The 22,467-nt window shown below is 43.5% G+C and overlaps 3 protein-coding genes across 4 annotated transcripts; 1 reads left to right on the top strand and 2 right to left on the bottom strand.

Annotated features, from left to right (window-relative positions):
• Nucleotides 1–5,988: 5,988 nt before the first annotated feature.
• On the bottom strand, nt 5,989–10,688 carry psmd8 (proteasome 26S subunit, non-ATPase 8). Its single transcript, XM_030744152.1, has 7 exons — nt 10,441–10,688; nt 8,914–8,986; nt 8,712–8,814; nt 8,450–8,615; nt 7,806–7,906; nt 7,232–7,343; nt 5,989–6,761 (listed from the first exon to the last, which is right to left on the bottom strand). The coding sequence occupies exons 1-7, from the start codon at nt 10,543–10,545 to the stop codon at nt 6,624–6,626; spliced, it is 798 nt and encodes a 265-aa protein (XP_030600012.1). The 5' UTR covers nt 10,546–10,688; the 3' UTR covers nt 5,989–6,623.
• nup88 (nucleoporin 88) lies at nt 10,433–13,243 on the top strand. Its single transcript, XM_030744151.1, has one exon. It carries the CDS (start codon nt 10,648–10,650, stop codon nt 12,805–12,807), a length of 2,160 nt encoding a protein of 719 aa, XP_030600011.1. The 5' UTR covers nt 10,433–10,647; the 3' UTR covers nt 12,808–13,243.
• A 2,028-nt stretch (nt 13,244–15,271) lies between these two features.
• ehd2b (EH-domain containing 2b) lies at nt 15,272–22,060 on the bottom strand. Of its 2 annotated transcripts, none has more exons than XM_030745432.1 (8): nt 21,671–22,060; nt 20,528–20,622; nt 20,164–20,413; nt 19,879–20,055; nt 18,811–18,926; nt 16,970–17,382; nt 16,700–16,864; nt 15,272–16,599 (listed from the first exon to the last, which is right to left on the bottom strand). In XM_030745432.1, exons 3-8 carry the CDS (start codon nt 20,382–20,384, stop codon nt 16,051–16,053), a joined length of 1,641 nt encoding a protein of 546 aa, XP_030601292.1. In that variant the 5' UTR covers nt 20,385–20,413; nt 20,528–20,622; nt 21,671–22,060; the 3' UTR covers nt 15,272–16,050. The 2 variants fall into 2 exon arrangements, with proteins under 2 accessions (XP_030601292.1, XP_030601294.1); XM_030745434.1 differs by having other exon boundaries at nt 18,829–18,926.
• Nucleotides 22,061–22,467: the final 407 nt, after the last annotated feature.

The raw sequence follows: 22,467 nt of genomic DNA, 5'->3' as shown, positions 1-22,467 counted from the left end.
GCAATTCCACACAGTGTCCTTGGACTGCTTTTAATTAAAGCAGAAATACTACAATGGGAACTGTCTTGTAAAGTGACAAAGATAGGCATTGCTGGCATGTGTTTTCTAATGTCTCCTTGATGAAAACAATAGTGTGAATCCATTCTGTGCCCAGCAAAATTAATTTATTATAAATGAACTGTCCCCGAGATACTTAAACTCCTCCACTTGAGGCAAGAACTCGTTCCTGAGCCGGAGATGGCACTCCACCCTTTTCCGGCTGAGGACCATGGCCTCAGACTTAGAGGTGCTGATTCTCATGCCAGCCGCTTCACACTCGGCTGCGAACCGTTCCACTGCAAGCTGGAGGCCCCCCCGTGATGAAGCCAACAGAACCGCATCATCTGCAAAAAGCAGAGATGAGACTCTGAGGCCACCAAGGAAGAAGCCTTCCGCCACCTGGCTACGCCTAGAAATTCTGTCCATAAAAATTATGAACAGAATCGGTGACAAAGGGCAGCCCTGACGGAGTCCAACACCCACAGGAAACAAATCCGACTTATTACCGGCTATACGGACCAAGCTCTCACTGTGGTTGTACAAGGACTGAATGGCCCGCAACAATGGGCCAGACACCCCATACTCCCGCAGAACCTCCCAAAGAACACCGCGAGGAACACGGTCGAATGCCTTCTCCAAGTCCACAAAGCACATGTAGACTGGTTGGGCAAACTCCCACGCACACTCGAATATCCTTGAGAGGATAAAGAGCTGGTCCAGCGTTCCACGACCAGGACGAAAACCGCATTGTTCCTCCTGAATCCGAGGTTCGACTAACGGACGCACCCTCCTTTCCAGCACCCTGGCATAGACCTTACCGGGGAGGCTGAGGAGTGTGATCCCCCGAAAGTTGGAGCACACCCTCCGGTCTCCCTTCTTAAAGATGGGGACCACCACCCCGGTCTGCCAATCCAATGGCACTGCCCCAGATCTCCACGCGATGTTGCAGAGGCGTGTCAACCAAGACAGCCCTACAACATCCAGAGCCTTCAGGAACTCAGGGCGAATCTCGTCCACCCCAGGGGCTCTGCCACCAAGGAGTTGTTTAACTACCTCAGTGACCTCACCCCCAGTGATGGTCAAGTCATCCCCCTCATCCCCAGACTCTGCTTCCACTACAGAAGGCGTGTCAGTGGGATTCAGAAGGTCCTCGAAGTATTCCTTCCACCGTCCGACTATAGCCTCAGTTGAAGTCAGCAGCACCCCCCCCGCATTATAAACAGTGTGAGTGAAGCACTGCTTTCCCCTCCTGAGTCGCCTGACGGTTTGCCAGAATCGCTTCGATGCCGTCCGAAAGTCTTTTTCCATAGCCTCACCGAACTCCTCCCACACCCGAGTTTTTGCTTTGGCCACTACCCGAGCTGCATTCCGCTTGGCCTGTCGATACCTGTCAGCTGCCTCCGGAGTCCCACAGGCTAACCAAGCCCGATAGGACTCTTTCTTCAGCTTGATGGCTCCCTTCACCTCCGGTGACCACCATCTGGTTGGGGGGTTACCACCACGACAGGCACCAACCACCTTGTAGCCACAGCTCTGAGCAGCCGCCTCAACAATGGAGGTGCGGAACATGGTCCATTCGGACTCAATGTCCTCAGCCTCCCTCGGAATGTTGTTCACGAGTGATGGGAGAAGGGAACGGGAGATCGACAGGCGGATCGGGGCTGCTTCTGCAGTGATGCGGACGCTGCACCGGTCCGTCGTGGTGAAGAGGGAGCTTAGCGTAAAAGCGAGGCTCCTGATTTACCGGTCGATCTACGTTCCTACCCTCACCTATGGTCACGAGCTTTGGGTAGTGACCGAAAGAATAAGATCGCGAATACAAGCGGCAGAAATGAGTTTCCTTCGAAGGGTGGCTGGCCTCTCCCTTAGAGATAAGGTGAGGAGTGCGGCCATCCGGGAGGGGCTCGGAGTAGAGCCGCTGCTCCTCCACATCGAAAGGAGCCAGTTGAGGTGGCTCGGGCATCTGATTAGGATGCCTCCTGGCCGCCTCCTGGGTGAGGTGTTCCGGGCATGTCCCACCGGGAGGAGGCCCCGTGGTAGACCCAGGACACGCTGGAGAGATTGTGTATCTCGGCTGGCCTGGGAACGCCTTGGGGTCCCTCCGGATGGGCTGGAGGAGGTGGCTGGGGAGAGGGAAGCTTGGGCTTCTCTGCTTAGGCTTCTGCCCCCGCGACCCGGCCCCGGATAAGCGGAAGAAAATGGATGGATGGATGGATAAATGAACTGTCTTTAGCCCTTTTGCACCAAAAAAAATGAGAGTGACTTAAAAACAACATACCAGAAAAGCTTCAGATCCAAGTCCTGCTGCTGCTCAGTGGCTTCCGGCACTGTGTAGATTTGTGGAAACCTAGACAAAAGAAAATTGTTCTTACATAGGTAAGTCTCACAGCTTCAACGTGTACAATTTAGCTCAATTCTTTTTTAATCCCAAATCACAATATATGCAATCTCAGGGAATGTTACAAGATAAAGGGCTTGCACTATTATACTGTATAATAGTTATATATATAGTTGTATAATAGTTACCTTGCTAGGTAACAGTGGTCTGTCCTGCCTGTAGAAGGTGCTCAGTTTAGGTATCCAAGGTTAGTTTTCAGCACCAGGGACAGCACCTTAATCACAGGATGGGACACAAATACAAAATAATCAGCTTTTTATGTCTCTTCAAGTTTATGATAAAAATACTGCACGATGATACACAGGCTAACCGGAAACATGTTTCAGGTTGAACCTTGACTGAATTTACTCATTTCACTAACAATAACTCACTACTAACAACAAAAAATTAAGTTTTTCTTATTTTTTGACTGGCAAAATGATAGACAATGTTAACAGTGTACAGACAGCTTCTGGGTTATTATATACTGGGTTTTGCCAAATGACATCCACCACCACCTCCAGATCTCTGTCCCGTGTGTATAGAGGGAGTCACTGCAATTTCACTTCATTTCAAATCAGTTCAGTTCATAACTGTCATCTCAAAGCACTTTATGCACTCACTGCCCACTTTATTAGTTACACAGTGCTAGTACTGGGTTGGAGACCTTCAGAGCTGCTTTAATTCTTCATGACATCATAGATTCAACAAGGTTCTGAAACATTCCTCAGAGATTTTGGTCCATATTGACATGATAGCATCGCACAGGTGCTGCAGATTCGTCGGTTGCACATCCCGGATGTGAATCTCCCCTTTTCACCACAATCCAAAGGTGCTCTACTGGACTGGGATCCGGTGACTGTGGAGGTCACCTGAGTACAGTGAACTCACTGCCCTGTTCACGAAAACATTCTGAGATGACTTGAGCTTTGCAACATGTCACATTGTCCTGCTGCAAGCAGCCATCAGATGATGGGTACGCTGTGGTCAAAAAGGGATGGAAATGGTCGGCAACAGCAACACAGCCACAGCTGTGGGGTTCGAAAGATGTTCAGTTGGTACTAAAAAAGACTTAACTATTGAAACAAGGCAGTATGGATGAGTTCATGTTCTTCACTCCAAATTCTGACCCTAAATTCCAAATGTGGCAGCAAACATCAAGACTCATCAGATCAGAAACATTTCAATGTTCTATTGTCCAATTTTGGTAAGCCGGTGTAAACCAGAAAATCCCATGTGGCTGTTTAGCCCTTCAGGTAATGGTAAATGGACTATTCTTATACAGTTTTCTACTCTGCCTAAGCACTCAGAGCGCTTATACAACATGTTTACATTTACCCCATTCACACCCATTCACACCAGCACTTCCATCATTAACTAAGCTAAGTTATTATCTTACATTCACACTCCAGCATTTACGTCCAAACTTTGAAGCCCAAGGATACATTAGCATGCAGCCTGGAGTAGCCAGGAATTGAACCGGTGACCTTCCGATCAGTAGGTGACCTGCTCTACCTCCTGAGCAACAGCCAACCCATCCAGGTGTACCTAATAAAGAGACAGTGAGTGTATAGTAAGGCAATGAGGAAACATGGGAGCTTCATTACAGTCCAGGTACTAAACCTATGCGGTGGTTCTACGGTGAAACCGCCTTTTTGCTTTTATCGCTAATTTCAAGGCAATTTGAATACACAAAATGTTACTAATTTTTCAAAACTTACACATTTTATCACAATGACCCTGCAAACCTCTAACCGACCGCATAACTGCTTCATTTGCTTACATGGCTCAACTTATCTAATGCCAACTAGCTGAAGCAGCTAATTAAGAACAAAGAAATGAAGCTTGAACTGTCACACCAGCTAAACGGCTAACAGGCAGCCGCAAGTTAGCTGACTCATCATTTACTCAACAAAATTACTCACATGGTGCAATTTTTATGAGTTTCATATAACTCGGGTAAATTAATTTGCATTACGAAATGTTTGTTTCTGTAGCTACAGCGTATGGCAAAGACGGTTTCTCTGTTTTTTAAGTGAGCAACCAGTACAAGCTTTAAACCTGTGCAATATGTTAGCCTGCTGGGGTTAGCTGGGCTTTAGCTATATAAGCTATACTTTATCACAAAGGGCGGGATGTTTCTTTGTAATAGCAGTAAAAATAAAAACAAAGTGTAACATAATACCTCAATACGATTAAATATGGTAATTTAAAAATAAATACAATAAAGAAAAATAAGCATACATAAAAATAAAATTATGAATTACAAAAAGTAAAATATGTCAAAGTCAGCAAAGCACAAGTGACACATATCAAAATCAAATATTGATCATTTACTGTTCACTACTACCGTTTTATTCTAAGGGAAAAAACAAAATCACAGCGTCTCTATGAAGCATATACAACCCAACATCCATCCATCCTCTTCTGCTTAAGTGTTCACAATCAGCACAGTAAGTGTAATGTTCTGTGTATCAAGTACTGTAAGTTCTTCATAGCTCTGATATTAGGTTTTATTAAACAACGAAACGTGTACATATTTCTGTTGTTGAAGACTTGCTGCCTGAGGTAGAGACCAATCATCATCAATCATCCTCCAAACTCTAATCTATCATATAATTGATAACATATTTGTTTACAATAAGAAAAATATGGCCACAGCTAACCTTTATGTCAGATGGTAAGTCCATATTTATGCTGTGAGAGAAAGCTGAACAGAAAACAATGAAACAGCACAAAAGAGAAAAAAAAGGGAAATTATTTACGTGGAAACCTCAGCACCTGCCCAGGACGACTTCCTGTTCTAACAGGTAGGATGCACCGAGCTCCTGCAGTCGGTGCCTCTCAAAACAAACACTCGCTGTGACCGTTTCCACAATATGCTGACCCAGTAACACACATCCCACACTGTGCAACTCAGAGTCTCCTCAGAAGCATACTACGGATTAAAAGGACCCATACTATGAAAGAGGACTGCATGATTATGACAAGAAGTATGACTATTTTGATCAATTTTGAAGTCAGTTGATAAGTTGCCTTTTCAAACATCATGCATTTGTTGAACTTAAATATTTGTTGATCATCATATTTAAACCTGTTTCCAAAGCCGGCCTGTAACAGTCCTCCTTCTTAGTTTGAGGTGAAGTAAACCTGCCACAGCACGTCAATCCCTGCCCCCCCCGGATGCTCTGAGGGTCGATGTCAGCCAAAGTTGGCAGCAGTCAGGAATTTCAGCGCCCAAAGAAATTACAACCAAAATCTGGTGAACTACATTTTAGTAATTGATACACAAACTTAGGATAAAACTTCAAATGTACTCACTTTTTTTTTTTTTTTTTAACATCTTTAGTTAATCAATAATTCTATTTTTGCCCTTCACTTCCACATGCACTACCTACATCCATCACCACAGCATGACTTGCAGCTTATTCAACACTAAAGAGACACGTGAGGAATGGTGCTGCCCAATAAAAGACGTATCAAACATACTAAGCTGCTATCAGTGACGTGATTCTGAGGAAAGTTCACTGTGGAAGGAACAAAATACTAAAATTCCAAGTCATGCACAAAAGTCTGTTTTATGAAATCATTTATTGCAGATCAACATGTTTACAAACTGCCTAGTGAGGAAGAGGCATTACTGTTTAGAAAACACAAATGCAAGTATGGATCCAAGCGAAGGGCAACACATCGGAGTTCGGCTGAGGAGAAAACTTTGTGCACATGAAGAGCTGCAAGTTCAGAAAAAACAGCTGCGTGACACTGAATGCCAAAATAAGGGTGATGAATGTAAAATTTTCTTACAGCTGGAAAAGAAGAGCGAGCCAGTGTTTTCTAAAGTATCTGGAAATAAAAAGCTCAATTTTAATGTTGGGCAGATGGCATCTTGAACAAAAGAACCAGCTTTAAACACTCACATTTATTCAATACAGATATTTATGCAGCAACTGCTGATTAGACCAAAGGTGATATTTTCAGTCTTTTTTCATAAAAACCAGACATGCAGATGGATTTAGGAAAACAGGAATAATAGATGCCAGTCAATTTCTGAGGTATGGGAAACAAAAAAAAAATCAACCACTGTGGCAATAAAAGAAGCGACATCCCTTTAGTGAAACTGCATCTGAGCTGACTGGATGTATACTGGACCAGTGTCGTGTTTGTCCGAGTGCATCTGTACGTGGTTGAGTGTGTTCCTGGGGGCGGATTACACAATCATTTCCAGCTGTCGTGCGTATTCGATGACCTGTTGTGCCAGCTCAGTAGAAGGGATGGTCACCTCTTCTGTCCGCTGCTGCTGACTGGTGAACGAGTAACAGCCGTCTGCACCCAAAGTCCATCCCCTCTGAAATGAGAACATAAAATCAACAGTTAAGTCTTTGCTCGTGTGGTTATTTCACTTACTGCGTGCAACAATCTAGAAGACATTTGATTTTAATTTTAGACAATTTGTTAAAGACCATCTGAAAACAAAATAGTAATTTTTTCCCCATCTGTTGTTAATTTATTTATATACAATTTATTACACCAAGTAATATCAGCAGTCCTACTGTTAGAAAAACGTCACACTGGACTGAAACTTTTTCACAAATGCAATATTTCAGTTTCTGCCAGTGCAAAGAACAAATGATGAAAAAACCATCTCATCATAATGACACCTACAAAGTAACATGTTTAAGCCCTCATGATAGCCGGTGTTGTGTTGAAGCAGAAGCAACTGTGATGAGCAGATAATTCCTTTAAACAGCAGGACTCTCATGTCCATAATCTCTGGATGCTGCTGCAGGTTTGATTCCCAAATGAAAACAGACTTACCTTCTTGGCATACTCGGTCATCTTTTTAGGGGAACTGAAGAAAAGCACACGGGTGGCTTCACTGAACTGGATCTGCTCGTACGCTTTCTCTATGCAACCTGCAATCTCATCACTGCAATTCAAAAACGTCAGTTTTAGTTCAAGTTATCTCCAAAGGACAGAGTCATATTCTTACATTTTCAGCTAAGGCACAATAAATAAATAACAAAATTAGTATTGATAAGTGAAATAATCTTATTTCAGAGTCCACACAAACATTAGACAAAGAAAAGAGGGATGTGTGTAAACCGTCTAGTTTACATTTGCTCATCCCTGTTATTGTTTCCTGAATCTCAATACATGTTCTCACTTTCATTAAAAGTGCTGTTTAAACTGTTCACTGTGACCACTTCCTGTTTACGCAGTTATAGGTAAACACAGGACTGCAACACAGTATACACGAAACAAAATGCTATTTTTCAAAAATTATAAAACAGCATTGGCTGTAAAGCACAGAGGAAAGACTGCAGAATAAAAAAAAAAAAAAAACAGGTGTGGCATTTATAAAAGGCGTCGTGACCACTGCGGTCCTTACCGAATTGTGTCCAGGAGAATATCTATAAAAAAGGTGTAGCTCTCAGCAGGGATGTTGCCTTTGGCAAGAAATACCTTGTTGTAGCTTCCCTCCATCAAGTACTGAAATTGCCAGACAGGGTATAAAATATTTAGAATAGAATAGAATAGAATGCCTTTATTGTCATTATACAGAATGTACAATGTATTTAAGGTTGAATTTTCATAAAGGTTACTATAGCATGACTTAAAATACTGTGTATAAATAAACTCCATAAGGCCAAGTATGTGTCAAAATAAATATTTTCCTTCATTTATGGAAATTAATTTGTGATTGGTACCTTTAAATAAATATGCTATGAGTACAAAAGCAAACAATGAAATCTCAGTGAAGCACAGTGAGCATTTTGCAAATAGCAGTGAAAATAGCTTCAGTCATTTCAGGGCAACACTAATGCTGGCCTGCCACTAATTACATGGGTGCTTCTTCCAAACTAACTGGTAAACAATTTAGTGATCAGGTTAACTTACGTCATTAATTTGAGCAATTTAAAAGTACAAATTCCCAACTGGACACCCATTTTTTTCTTTAACAGCTGATACTGCAGAATAACAGTGCAGCATCCAATTGAAAATCCCACATTGTTCATGAGTAAGATATAGCACCTGCTCGAGAGACACTGGGTGTCTGATGTATACGTTGGTCTGAATATCTCGTGCGCTCAATCTCTCAAGTTCTGTGTGAAACTCAGACACACGGTTCTGTGAGAGCAGAAAGAGCAGATTCAGTCCAAGTAACTGATGCATGTAGGCAGCTTCAGGCAGCTCGTCCCTAAAAGAGACATGTAAAGAATTACTGAGGTTACCAAAAAAAAAAAACTCCTCAATCTTGGGCAACAAATTCTCAAAAACAAAAAGTGACATTTACTTATAATCAAAGTAGTAACATTTTAGCTGGGCCATGTATCTCTCAAAGGACGGGATGTCCTTCTTGAGGATGCTCCACAAGGCTCCAATTTCAAGGACATCTCCTGAAACACAAAGACAAATTGTACTCAGGTAAATTAATTTGCAAGTGATTTAAAAAGCTGTTGTGTTAACGCGCGGCAGCTTGATTTGCAGGTACTCACGAGCTAAAATGAGCTGCTGCTTGGTGAGAGAGGACCCACCGGTAGGTAAAAAATTCAGATCCAATAATGAAATCTATTAAAAAACAAAGATAAAAAGTTTGTGGTTAATTTCTTCAAAATTATGACTAGCACGTCGATGGTTAGACATTTCAAAATGATGACACTTCTTATTTGCAACAAACGCAAAACCGGAGTTTAAAGTTAAAAAAAAAAAAAGCTTATGCTTCAGTTTTCATTGAGTTATAACAGTTGCATTACCGCCTTTAACCTTAGACATTTTATATAATTAAAATATTTGAGGTTATTTTGATAGCATGTTAAAGTTTGTTTTTTTGGTTTCTCAATCAAACTTTATTCCAAAAAAACAAACATGTACAAACACACAGCATCTGAATGCCAGGATTATATCACAAGAAATACAGCATAGGAAAAAAAACATACATAAATAGGAAATACAAATAAAGTAAGACGCAAAAAATAACTGACAGTTATTTGTACACATGAAATTTATTAAAGTGATATTTTGTTCTGATTGTTTTTTTTATTTTCAAGGTCCTCAACTGTGGTGCTTTACTGTAAGAAAAGGAAAAAAAAAATCATAGCTTGGTTCGGAGTCTGTCCATCGTGATTTATGAATGAACGTTTTCCAAGAACAACATGAACACCTACCACAAAAGGCTGTTTGGGATGCTGGTGACATGATGAAGCAGATCAGTGCTAAATGCTAAAATCTCTGGGATGCACTCGGTTATTGCATTTTAATTTTTCTGACATTAACTAAGAAGCTGTAATAAGTTCTTTAGCTCCAAGCAGTTGTTCCATGTGTGGAATGGATGTTTGAATAGAGCAGTATAACTTTACCATTCATACTACATAGAAACACAACAGGTTAGACTCCATCTTACAAAACTTGTGTATTTTTGTATGTTAATGTTTGAGTCACTGACTGACTTACAACATCGTCTGAATATTTAAAAACAGCAAATCTGTCCATGTCAAAGCATATTATAATGTCCTTTTCTTGAACTTGGATTATTTCTTCAGTTTTCCTTCTAATATGATGATGATCCACATCAATCCAAAACACACTGATGATGATGTATCAAATTCTCTCAATTTTGCCAAATTTTGTTCCAGTTAATTTCTCCAGACAAAGAGGGTAAAGTTTCTTTTTGTAAGAAAGGCTGATCAGTTTATTGGAGCGGCTCTTTTTTAGTGATATCGACTTCAAACTTGCCAAATAAAAAACTGAGCTAACGAAAGGTACGCTGACGTTAGCTTTCATTGAATAAATTAATCATTTGTTTCCTGGATTTCCTACAACCCCCCCAAACGTTGCCATGTAGTTAGCAAGTAAAACTCGGGGTTAGTCTACCAACATTAATATAACTATCGATGTTTAAAAAGTAACGTTAACATACAGCGTTAGCTAAGCTAGGGTAAGTTAGCAATCTGTTTGCTAACAGTGCTAACGCTTCCAAACAGGAAGAGCCCTTCAAACCTGGACCAGCAGAAGTACAACTTTACCTTAAGCTTGCTCAGAAGGTCTCCGCATTTGTTCAGATTTGGATTTTTCTTGTTCCACTCCGTTTTCAGCGTCTCATACAGCCCCGCGGTCTCTTTCAGCGCCATGGTGATTCTGCAAAATACACGACACCGGCCGCCGTAACACGTTAGACGACTGTCGTGAAAAAAAAGCGTCACTGCCTCCTCCTGATATCACAGTTGATCAAGATGGCGGCACTCAGTTCGGAGCGGTGGCTGAATGAGTTACCGAACCACACGATCTTTAAAATAATCCGGGAGAAGCTGGATTTGGAGCGGAGTTCGAGTGAAAGAGGGGTCGCTAAGAACCTCGCGTTTTGTCTGGGAGCGGACTTTTTCGTGTGGGACGACGCAGACCGCGTGTTTTACACAACCAGCCTGCGACAGTTAAACTCGGAGGAGAGTTCCGGCAGCGGGAACTATCAGACCTTGCTTTGCATCAACCCGCCTCTCTTTGAAGTGTGCCAGGTGCTGGTGAGCCCGACGCAACACCACGTCGCGCTGGTCGGGCAACGAGGCGTCTCGGTCCTGGAGCTTCCTCTGCGGTGGGGCAAGAGGTCCGAGTTTGAGGGCGGACGCAGCAAAATCAACTGCAAGACGATCCCGGTGGCGGAGCGCTTCTTCACCAGCTCACCGTCAGTCAGTCTGCGGCAGGCGGCTTGGTACCCCAGCGAGATCGACGAGCCCCATCTGGTGCTGCTCACTTCAGACAACACCATCAGATTTTACGGCCTCAAGTCCCCACAGACACCGGCCAAAGTGCTGTCAGTGTCGCAGTCAGAAGATGACACCAGTGTCCACCCTCCGGCCCGCTCCTACGCAGCCTCTCTGGGAGAGATAGCAGTGGCGTTTGACTTTGGGCCGATTTCGGCCCCCCCTCGGCAGCTGCCAGCACAGGTCTCCAAAGAACAACTGGTCTACCCTCTCTATATTCTGTACGAAAATGGAGAGACATATGTGACCTACACGAGCAAGGTAAACGGTATAAATCTGAGTAAACCCGTTGGACCCCTCCCCATGTACCCTGCAGCAGAGGATAACTATGGCTATGATGCTTGTGCCATTCTGTGCCTGCCCTGCATTCCCAGTATTCTGGTCATTGCCACAGAAACGGGCACGCTGTATCACTGTGTGGTGCTGGAGTCTGAAGAAGAGGAGGACACGAGGGCGGTGGAAAAGTGGATCCGGGGCACCGAGGCAGTGCCAGCTCTCTATGTATTTGAGTGTGTTGAGCTAGAGCTGACGCTTAAAGTGGCTACAGGAGAGGATGAGGAGACTCAAGAGTTTGATTTCACCTGTCCAATCAGACTGCACAGGGACTCCCTCTGTCAGCACCGGTATCATTGCACCCATGAAGCAGGAGTGCACAGCGTGGGGCTAATCTGGGTCAACAAGCTGCAGAAGTTCCTTAAATCAGATGAGGAGGATAAGGACAGTCTCCAGGAGCTGGCTGCGGAGAAGCGCTGCATTGTAGAGCACATTCTTTGCACCAGACCGCTCCTAACCAGTCAGTCAGCACCAATTCGGGGCTTTTTGATTGTGTCTGACCTTGCCTTGGGTGCCACCATGATCTGCATCACCAGCACCTACGAGTGCATCCTGTTGCCCCTGCTGAGCTCTATTCGCCCTCCCTCCCCTCCCCTGCTCTGTTCCCACCCAGGTCTGGGCTCTGCCAGCTCCCCTCTGCGCGGGCTCGCTGACGACTCCTTCGAGCAGCACATTCGCAACATCCTGGCGCGGAGCTCCACCAATCCTCTTGTACTTAAAGCTGGGGACAAGGACACATCACCACCACCTCCAGAGTGTCTGCAGCTCCTCAGCAGAGCTACACAGGTCTTCCGTGAGGAGTACATTCTCAAGCAGGACATGGCCCGTGAAGAGATGCAGAGAAGAGTGAAACTGCTAACAGGTCAGAAGAACAAGCAGCTGGAGGAGTTGTCTCTGTGCAGGGAGGAGAGGAAGAGTTTGAGAGAAGCAGCAGAAAGGTTGGCTGATAAATACGAAGATGCAAAGTATCGCCAGGAAACCATCATGAACAGGGTTAAGAAAGTGTTGTGCAGCCTGCAAAGCCAACTGCCCATACTGTCAAACAGTGAGAAAGAAATGAAGAAGGAGCTTAAGACCATCAGTGATCAACTGAAACACCTGGACAACTGCATCAGACAGGTGAACATGAAGATGGAGTACCAGAAGACACAAGTGGACAAGGATCTGCCTGGAACCAGGACAACAGTCTCCCTCAACGCCCAGCAGAAGAAGGTTGTTCAGGACGTCCTCAGAGAACAAGGACAGCAAATTGGTGACATGATGAAGCAGATCAAAGACATCAAAAATCATTTTAGTTTCTAAGCACTGCAGAAAATGCTTAAATACAGTTGGGGAAATATTTCAGATTCTCCCTGGAATCCACTCGGTTATTACATTTGCATTTTTCTGACATTTAATAAGAAGCTGTAATAAGTTCATTAGCTCTGGTGGTGCCATCTGTAGAATGGCTGTTTGAATAGAGCAGCATCTGATAAACGCTAGTATAAAGTTACCTTTCATACTGCATGTTGTTCCCTAATAGAAATACAATAGGTTTGACTTTGTCATACATAAGTTTGTATATTTTTACATTAATATTTTTACATGTTCAGTTTGGAGTCACTGATTATTCAGAGCAGAATGTCCCATGTAAAAGCAGGAGAATGATCATTTGTGTTAAACTAACCTCTCAGAGCTGTTCTCAACATTGTTTGCTCACTTTTTGCATAAAAAATTATTAAACTTGTTTGTGATCAGATGTTTCAGTTTTTATAAGATCTTTGATGGTTAGAAAGAAGAAGGGCGACTTGAGGTTAAGGAATAAGTTAATGGTTTAATATTTATAGCTACTGGTTGCTGTATTAGTCCATACTGGAAGAGATGCAGTGAACTTAGAGAAGAACTGGAGAATTCGGTACATCTGTGTAAGTTAAGCTGCAACTGCTTCAAACACTCAGCAATCACAGCAGGATAGTTTATAGCAAAAGTCAAAACCACAATTATTTTGGGCAATATTCACATAAACATTTCTCAGTACTGGATTAAGAGTCTTAACTGTGGGTTTACTTAAAGTCATTCATTCATTTTGCTCTCCTACAGACAAGGATCACCAGTTAACCTAACATGCACACAAAAGCACCGGGGGGGGGGGCATGCAGACTCCACAGAGACAGTCCTCAGTGGGCTGTGAGATTCATACTGAGACCTTGTTCCTGTGCCACCTTTCAGTAATAATGATTTAACTGAAAAAAATTAATGTAAACTGAGCTAAATATTCCACGTCCTGTCGGGGTGCTCGGGCTTTTACAAGGAAGCTAAAGTTTGTACAAGTACAGGCTGTGTGCTAAGAGACGCAGCAAGAGCATAACTGCAACACTGTATCCAGCCAATATTGTAAACCAATATTAAGATTCAAATAGATCTCTGCACACTAGGGAGCCACTTCCTCCCCGTGTCTGAACACGTCCTTTAACATGTACAGCTGCGTGCCTCCAGTCTGCCGTCTACAGCTGGAAGCTCCAGTGAACGTGTTCAGCACCAGATTGCAGGAATCCTGCATCCAGCAGATGTCTCCCCAGCTCCGAGTTTTTCTTCCACCACAGGTTTCCTAGTGAGGAATTCCCCACATAAACAGCCAGTGACGTATACGGAGACCCCGGTTTTGTTGAGTAAGCTTCATTGTTGGGGATCTTTGACGTGGCCGGGGTCATCTGCTGTAATTTAGCCTGCTTGCACCTCTCACCCTGTTGCTTTGGTAACTTGATTTGAATAACAAATATTTGAGATGGTTTATGACCCAGAACACCCAGTTATGTAACAGGCAGCCATTGTTCAAATTGCTATGGGGATTTGTGTTTTATTCTGCTTTCTGTGATACCATTGGTCGCTGCGACTTAAAAATATACAAGAAGACAGCATTTTAGTCAAGAAGCTACATGTTTTTATGATCATTTAGCTGGATTTTTTCACCTTGCTGGACTTTTAAGCACATTACCTCCCACTTTTTCTCCCAGATACACTGGTGAGGGTGCGGAAAACTGCGGGGCTCATTCAGGAACACTGAAAATGGGGAATTTTAAGTTCTTTCATAAACGTACAGTGTTTAGATCCTGAGGAAACTTAGCAGACCCTAGAAAAGGAGATATTAATAACTCCCGGGCCAGCCCACCACATTCTTCATATGTGAGTCACTGTGAGCCAGAGAGCAGCGAGGAAAGGGCTGGATCGCCTCTGTTTCTCATTTGTGTTTCTTTCCATGGAGGAGTGGAACAAGGAGACAGGGAGGCCACTCCTTCTTTAGGAAAGCTTGAAACTCTTATGCACAACACATAACTCTACAGGGGACACATTCATGCTCATACCACATAGTTTACAGCTAAGTCAAACAACATGCAGTGAGAATGTGAATCTCGAACTAAACTGGGCTGGGGGGGTACAAATAGACGGTGTGTGTGTGTGTGTGTGAGTGAGAGAGAGAGAGAGAGGAAAAAAAAGGCTTCAGATGGTGGGAATGAGAGGGGAGAGAGCCTCGGAAAATGGTGGTATGGGGACTTGGCAGAGGAGACTGTGAGTCACTGTTTATGCGGTCTGTCACTGAGAGACCAAGTGAGCTTAAAAAAAACACAAAATCTTGCTGAAAAAGAGACAATTTAAAATCCACTTACATATCACTTATGTATTAGGTTCTTTATTTCAACTTGTAGGCATATCAGTAACTCAGTTTCCAAACTGTTTCCAGTTATATTTCAGTTTTCACTTGTATGAAAGAATCACTGAAGAGCCAAAACACAGTCAGGGAGTTTTATTCGGTTACAATGAGAGTTAACATAAGAACAGGTGGAGCTGTGTACAGTAGTCAGTAATATGGCATTCAGTCAGTCTAGTTGATCTTAGCATGTAATGTTCTTTTATGCAACTGAGGTCTTGATCCTGCACATACAAAACAACAGTGACAGTTATAAAAATAATGTATAAATTCAGCACAAAAATGTGACATGTAAAGCGTGAAACGCATTCAGGTTATTAATGATTGTACGGTTACTTGGAGCAGAAAATGCTGAAAACATAATCAGAAAATAAGCTTTAGAAAATACATCTCTAAATGATACCTTCACTGGACTGATCACTTATGACAGAAAGGCACATTTCTACAAATCATCTCTAAGATCAGTCGCTGAAGGAATGATACATGTAAAGTTTTTTTAAAGATTTGCTCTGGATTCTTTAGAAGTACATACTCAGAACGCTCAGCCTTTTATTTACTTCTGCTCAAACATATATTCAGCATCAGAAAAGCTAACTTTGAAGAAGCAAACAGACCCTTTGACCTCTTATACACAATCCTTTGCTCTAAGCTCTTGTTATGTCTCAAAGTTATGACTTTTACTTAAATACAGCATGTTCCATTGTGCAAGACTAGAATCAGTCTCAGGGGAAAAGTTGCATGCATAACATACAACATTTAGATTTGGGACTGCAGGAAAATGAGAGCAAATGCAACAGTAGCATAAGTGTGACAGCCAGCAGAGAAGAATGCCTCTCAGCTTCTGGGACTTAATGACATGTCTATGCATCAGAGCCTTTCTGCCTGCGTTTGGAGGGCGGGATCAGACGGCTGGGAAGCTCAGGGGGAAGACCGTGACCCTCCAGCTTGACCTCAATTAGGTGGCTGGCCAGGGCAAATTCTTCATCATCCAGCATGCCATCACGATCGACATCTGAGAGCTTCCAGATGCGACCCAGCACAGAGTTGGGCAGACGGGAGCTCACCATCCAATCCTTTGCCTTGGTGCCGCTCAGTTTGCCCTCATTGGGAGCAAGATTATAGAAGATTTCATCATATTTGGGCTTGTCTTTGGTCACCACCCAATCCTCCTCCTCCTCACAACGCTCCCCATTCTCCTCAGCAAAGGGGTCGCCTTCTGAGAAAGGTCCAGCTCGGGTCCCCAAGAAGGCACCACCCTGCACACCTGGTTGATCACCTGCTTCTAGCTCCTCCTGCCGCAGCAGGGGCATCAGTTTGGCAATGTCACTGGAAAGTAACTCATCCAAGGCTGCCATCAGGTTCGGCTTCAAGGATTTGAACTTGGTAAAATCATGAACCATCAGTTGTTCCTGTAAAAAGGAGAATAATGTGTTAGCCAGCAGATTTAAAGGTAGAATTAGAATAAGCTGTTTTGTTTAACTGTAGTGAAAGCCAGTGTTTCAGACAAACCTGCATCTTAGTGCAGTCTGGAAAGTCTCCAGCAGAAATGTTGTGCTGAAGCTGGATCTTGGAGAAAATAACTGGAAGCTGATAGATCAGATTCTTCTTTTTATTATCCTTCCTGAAGACAGAACGCATCTCCTGCTTCAGATAGCTGATGATGTGGGCATGGACCTGGGATCAAGAGAAGCAAAACACACAAAGTGCAGCAATATGATCCTCTGAATAATCCTATACTGAAAACAAGCCGAGATGCCAAAAAAGACACAAATCCCTCACCCTAACCAGGCGCGCTCTCTTGACCAGGTCATTGAGCTTGCGTAAGGCTGCGTTACGAGGAAGGTTTTGAATGTCAGCGAAGAGATCCTCCTCTTCCAGCTCAAACAGCTTGCGGTTGTCTGTAACCATCAACGGCTCCGCCCAGAAGGAGCCAATATAGACACGTAGAACCTCTGGAGTGCCAAACACCTTCCCCAGGGACCACATCAGCGCACCGTACACTCGCATCAGCTGCTGGGTGCCCACCATGTCTGCTTTGTTTAGCACCACACGCAGCTTGTCTTCGTTGCCTTTCAGGGCACCGATGGCCTCGGAGAACTCATCTGATATCTCCAGTTTATGAGCATCAAACAGCAGGATGATGCGGTCCACGCGTTCTGCAAACCAGCGCAGCACAGCTGGGAAGTCATACCCTATTTAAACAGAAAAAGATGCAATGACTGATTCATCTATAGACTGAAATGTGAAGCATGCATTAAAGAAACGAGGATCAGGAGAGGGAGAAGGTCAGCACAGACACAAACCCTTTAAGCCCCTGAGCTGTCAGAGGCCTCATTTCCAGCCACAGAGGCTTCACTTTATGCAGGAGCAAAAAGGAGTTCTTGGGCTTCATATTTGAACTATAACGCTGTAAAAGTCTAACAGAAACATCCATTTTTTAAAATATTTTTGACAGATAGCTCGACCTGCATCAACGTGATCCCACTAAAAGTGTCAGTTTATCAAAATCCCACCAAAAACATATTCCACATAGTTTCTGTCTGATGGCCACGTAAATAGTTTTGGTTTTATCTTCTTTGGTTTTAAGATAGTTTTTCATGCCTGAACTGTGGTTCACACAGGAAATGTACAGCTAAAAATATATCAGCAGTGCTGTTAACGAAAGTCTCACTTTCTCTGAATAATCCAATCAGGTTCTTTAAGTGAGAAACTGAGACTCTAATTAACATCTCATTTACATGATCGTGATCATGGCTCGTTCACTGTAGGAACGTATGTGGGAATACAACATGTGCAATATGTGTTCTATTGTTTTAAATGTTTCTGACCGTTTTATTTATTTATTTTTAAAAAATTATTATTTTTTTTTTTGGCTTTTATTGTTATACTGTATTATTGTGGTAGCAGCTTGCTTTGTGTACGATGTCCAAGACAAATTTCCCCGTGGGGACAATAAAGTATATTTGATTGATATATATATTTGATTGATTGACTATAAGCTAAAGCAGCTTCTTGGGAGTTCCCCCCTTTTTACCAAATCTTACAGGGCTGGTGTTGAGCACCTGTACCTGTCTAAAAGGGTTCTGTTGGTTCTGTAGGATTTTGTAAATAAATAAATAAATTGATACATCCTTTTTCTTAGGACATAGAAGCAAATCTTGCAGATGGATATTTCAAGACTTCAGCTGACCAAAACCAAAGCTGTTTACATGGTTAGATCCCAGCAGCAGGAAGTGAGGAAACATGTTTTCATATTTTGGATGTACTGACCCTTAAATGTGTTAGTTGCTCATGCAGACTGATTGGAGTAATGGGTTACTTGGAGCATGAGTGAATATGAATTTGTAAAAACTGGTGTGAGGTGATGATGATAGTTCATGCACATCAGTACATTCCTCAAGATGTGCCTGCAGAGTCTTCTGTACTATCTCTGTTCCTTATTATGATTTTATGGCTGCTGTGCACCACAGAGATGCTTTTTTTCTCTGGCTCTGCTGCCAAAAGTCATTGTGACAGAGCAGACCGGTCCCACGGGTTAGCCAGGCGTGCCAAGGAGATGAGTTTGTGAGCTGATGTTCAAGGATGTGCGTCTCTGCAGCCCCCCTATGCCCTCTCCTCACCTTTGCCACTTCCCTCACCTCGGCTCACTCTCTGTTTGGCACCAGACAGGATCCCTGGTGTGTCAATAATGCTGATACTCTCCAGGACTTGGTTAGGCATTTGGGCACATTGGAATCTAGCATATTCATCAGCAGACAAAGAATGACATAACATTGTTTAGATACAAGTTCATAAAGGTCACTTTAGTTTAATAAAGCTGTCAGTGTCAATGGAAAGAGTCTAAATTATGTGGAATTTGTCTTATCAAAAAAGCCAGTGTGATCTTAGGAGCAGATTGGAAGCCACTCTGTCCGCACACCCATCCCTCCCACTGCAGCCCATTGTGTGAGAGCAGGCCTCTTTTGCTCTGGGCTTCCTGAAGGAAAATGGCCATTACTGCCAGAATCAAACAATAAGGCCTGCTAACGACGTGTGGCTTAAAACAACAGCACTACTTCCTGTAGCTTATGAGCTTAACGAGACCACCGGTTCCCAGGACAGGAAGTCAAAGCTGAAGGAGAGACGCAAATACATTCCCAAGCATAGCCTGTTGAGGGAGGGAGGGACGGATGCTGGAAAACCTGCAGCAGAGTGTCATGATGGAGCCCATTAACAGAAGCACTCTAAGTTCCTGTCACTTCTGGCCTGCATGCCTCTAGTAACTTCACTGTAAGATGCGTAACTTCTTCCCTGGCTGACGGGAGTGGAAAAACATGGCAGGAATGAACGTCACGTTCGTCCTACAGTTTCCACAGTCTGTGACTTCATTTGTTTCTCTTTGCTCTGAGGGGCCGGAGACCCCTCTACCCTCACTTTTGATCTTTCATACACTGCAGTTCCTGCCTGAATACACCATCTTTCCTCACCCTCTGGGTGATATCGCTCTGTTTCTCAATTCTTCTGCAAATAAGGCAAGTGCCTCCTCCTTTGAAATTTGGCACAAGCACTTGAAATTCCAAAGACTTAAAGCCCTCTCTGTAAACTTCGTATCTCCTTCCTTGTTTTCTGTCCATTTTGAGCTGAACTGTAACTGGCTCTCTCAGTGGAAACATTTCACAATGCACTGTGATTAAAAGCTCTGCTCTCACCTGTTGAGAAAGGTGTTTCCAAACGGATTGAGTTTGCGGAAAGGCTTGTTGGGGTCTACAATAAGGGCATTCCCTGGGATGACTGACTCCACGTCCCCATGCATGATGGCAGTGAAGCAGTCAGTGGTGGGTTCGGGACCTATCCTGCTTCCAGGAATATCCTGTTCCAGCAGATACCTGCAAATCACACAAAGATTGCAGTTGTTTACCTGCTGCCACTTAAATAAATTACAGATTCGCAGGAAACACTGAGCACATGAATACTACAGAGCTGGAGTGTCTTACTTGATGAATGTTGTTTTTCCAGTGGAGTACTGTCCAACAACTAGCACCATAGGCTTATTGTCAAAATCTGCATCCTCCAGACTGGGAGAGTGGAAGTCGTGGAATCCGTAGTACTGCTCCAGAGGCAGCAGCTTCTCGCGGTACAGAGACTTCAGCCCCTCGGTCACAGTGCGGATCACCTCAGGCGCCTTCTTCACATTTTTTCTTCCCCAGCGGGACATTTTGATTGATCAACAAAGAGGACGGAGAGCTTATTGAAAAAAAAAAAAAAAAAAAAAAAATCAGTGTCAGTTGCTTGAAGTTCCTGCAGCCAAGCCTCGGAAAACCTTCAGGTGTTTCCTGTATTTATATGAATGCTGCTCACTTGTCCTTGAGCCCTCCTCTGCACACACCAACAGAAACGATAGGACTGATGTTCAGCTGTAAGGTGGGAGTTTCTCCTTTGAAAACCTTTAGATCCTGAAACGGAGACAGAGACAGAGGCAGGTAGAGGTTAACACAAATCAAAAAACAGATAAATCCACATGCCAAAAGAAATCTCTGTGCTCCTGATCGAAGTCTGCCACATTCTAGAGTAACAATGTGGAATCTGAAGCAAGCTTCAGCCCACCCTCAGTCTGCCAAGCGCTTTCAGTGCATGCCTGGAAAAAGTTGGTGTTCACGCTGGAAACCTTGCAAACCCAGCCCTGCCTCAGGATTTGCTCAGGCACAGCATATTTCTTTACAGTGAAGTGAGTAACACATTCTTTTATCCTCTGCAGCTGCCCTCAGTGCAGCATGTAATTCATGCATGGATTGCTCATACAAGGAGACATCTTGGGAGATAGTGTTCTCATGGAAAAACAAATTTAACCCTTGAGTAATGATCTGTTTTTATGGTAGTCTACATAAACAGAAACGCTGGATTAGGAGTCAAAGGCACAGCTCGTTACAGAAAGAGCCTGCCATAAAGGAAGATAGGCAGGACACATGTCAGCAGACGTTAATTCATCTGTGAAGAACTTCTCTTACAAATCCAATTTGAACTGGGATATTAAAAAAAACTGCCCAGAGGAGAGCAGTCATCTCAGTCCTGACATGTCACAAGACCAGTGTGGAAAGACCTCTTGTCAAAATGGCGAACCCTGGAGATCTAATGGAGAGGCATTAAATGTTGCCATTATCTACAAAAGTACAACGTCGGCCAAGCCGTGCGAGTAAAAATGGATTTACGCTCTCACTGTGAAAATCAGAAGGCTGCTTTAGGCTTTGGGCTCAAATTATAATGTTTAGGGAAAATGGAAAATGCCTGTTGGCAACACGATTTTGGACTTGGAGCATGGAAAGTAACTGTGATGCGTGCAGGAGGAACAAGTATCAGAGTCAAAAATATTAGGAGCCTTTACACAAAGTTTCCAAGTGCATTAGTTAAGCTGTAAATCACTGCACTCATAAACATTTTCTGTCTACATTACAATCACAAGCTAATCATTACAGTCACATTTGAAGTTTGAAAAGGAGTATTTACCAAATTATTGAAGCTTCTTCAAGTTCTCGCTCTCCCTCCAATCTTGCCCTCTGGAGCTGGAAAATATTTTGGCTTAAGGAGATGAAAACAGTCTCTTGGGGAGCTGCTGCTACATGTACGGGTGTACCTCTGACAGCAAATAGGAACCCTCAGTGAAGCGTCAACGCAGCTGAACCACAGAGGATCGTTCTTCTCGACTTTAATGCCTTTCAGATGAGCTTGATCATCTGGAAAGGGTCCCCAATCTGCTTGCTGAGAAAACACAAGGCAAACACTCAGGCACACCACAGAGCCTATTTTTTCTCTCCCCCTGCTTACTTCTCCCAGTTTAATACACCTCCTCTTCCAGGGATGCCTGGCAATACTGTGGGCAGCACGAACACTGTGCTCAGGGCAGGGATGAGCTGAATCGTGGCCAGAGGGCGTGGACCTGGAGGAGGGGGGTGCAAATAAATAATTTGGGTGGAGTTGCTTTTTTTTTTTTTTTTTTAGCAGGACCAAACCTCACAGTCCTACGCACATTTTAAATACACACAACCCCGTGCTACACTCCTCCAACTATGGCTCCTTCTGACTCCTCCACGCTGTACAATTATTTTAGTATGGAAGCATGACTTGGATTTAAAGCGGCGACAGTTCCCTCCTCCACGTTTAACTTTCCATTTCCAAACTCTGTGGACCCTCCAGGCGATGAAGCGTACAAACCACCTGATCCCACTTCTATGGCGTCTCATAGAGAACACACCCCACCACTGACACCATTACCACCATCTCCTCCTGCCTGCCATCCAGTGCTC

The sequence above is a fragment of the Archocentrus centrarchus genome, chromosome 13 (assembly GCF_007364275.1).
Source record: "Archocentrus centrarchus isolate MPI-CPG fArcCen1 chromosome 13, fArcCen1, whole genome shotgun sequence".
Classification (NCBI taxonomy): Eukaryota; Metazoa; Chordata; class Actinopteri; order Cichliformes; family Cichlidae; genus Archocentrus; species Archocentrus centrarchus.
This window is presented reverse-complemented; position numbering and strand designations above follow the sequence as displayed.

Excerpts from the sequence above, each read along its gene's own strand:
- psmd8 (XM_030744152.1), bottom strand. The coding sequence starts at position 10,545 with ATGGCGCTGAAAGAGACCGCGGGGCTGTATGAGACGCTGAAAACGGAG. Across the intron at positions 8,815-8,913 it reads GCAGCAGCTCATTTTAGCTC|GAGATGTCCTTGAAATTGGA; the intron begins GTGAGTACCTGC and ends TTTGTGTTTCAG. Across the intron at positions 7,344-7,805 it reads ATTCTCCTGGACACAATTCG|TGATGAGATTGCAGGTTGCA; the intron begins GTAAGGACCGCA and ends TTTGAATTGCAG.
- ehd2b (XM_030745432.1), bottom strand. The coding sequence starts at position 20,384 with ATGTCCCGCTGGGGAAGAAAAAATGTGAAGAAGGCGCCTGAGGTGATC. Across the intron at positions 20,056-20,163 it reads GGAAAAACAACATTCATCAA|GTATCTGCTGGAACAGGATA; the intron begins GTAAGACACTCC and ends TGTGATTTGCAG. Across the intron at positions 16,600-16,699 it reads CAGACTGCACTAAGATGCAG|GAACAACTGATGGTTCATGA; the intron begins GTTTGTCTGAAA and ends TCCTTTTTACAG.
- nup88 (XM_030744151.1), top strand. The coding sequence starts at position 10,648 with ATGGCGGCACTCAGTTCGGAGCGGTGGCTGAATGAGTTACCGAACCAC.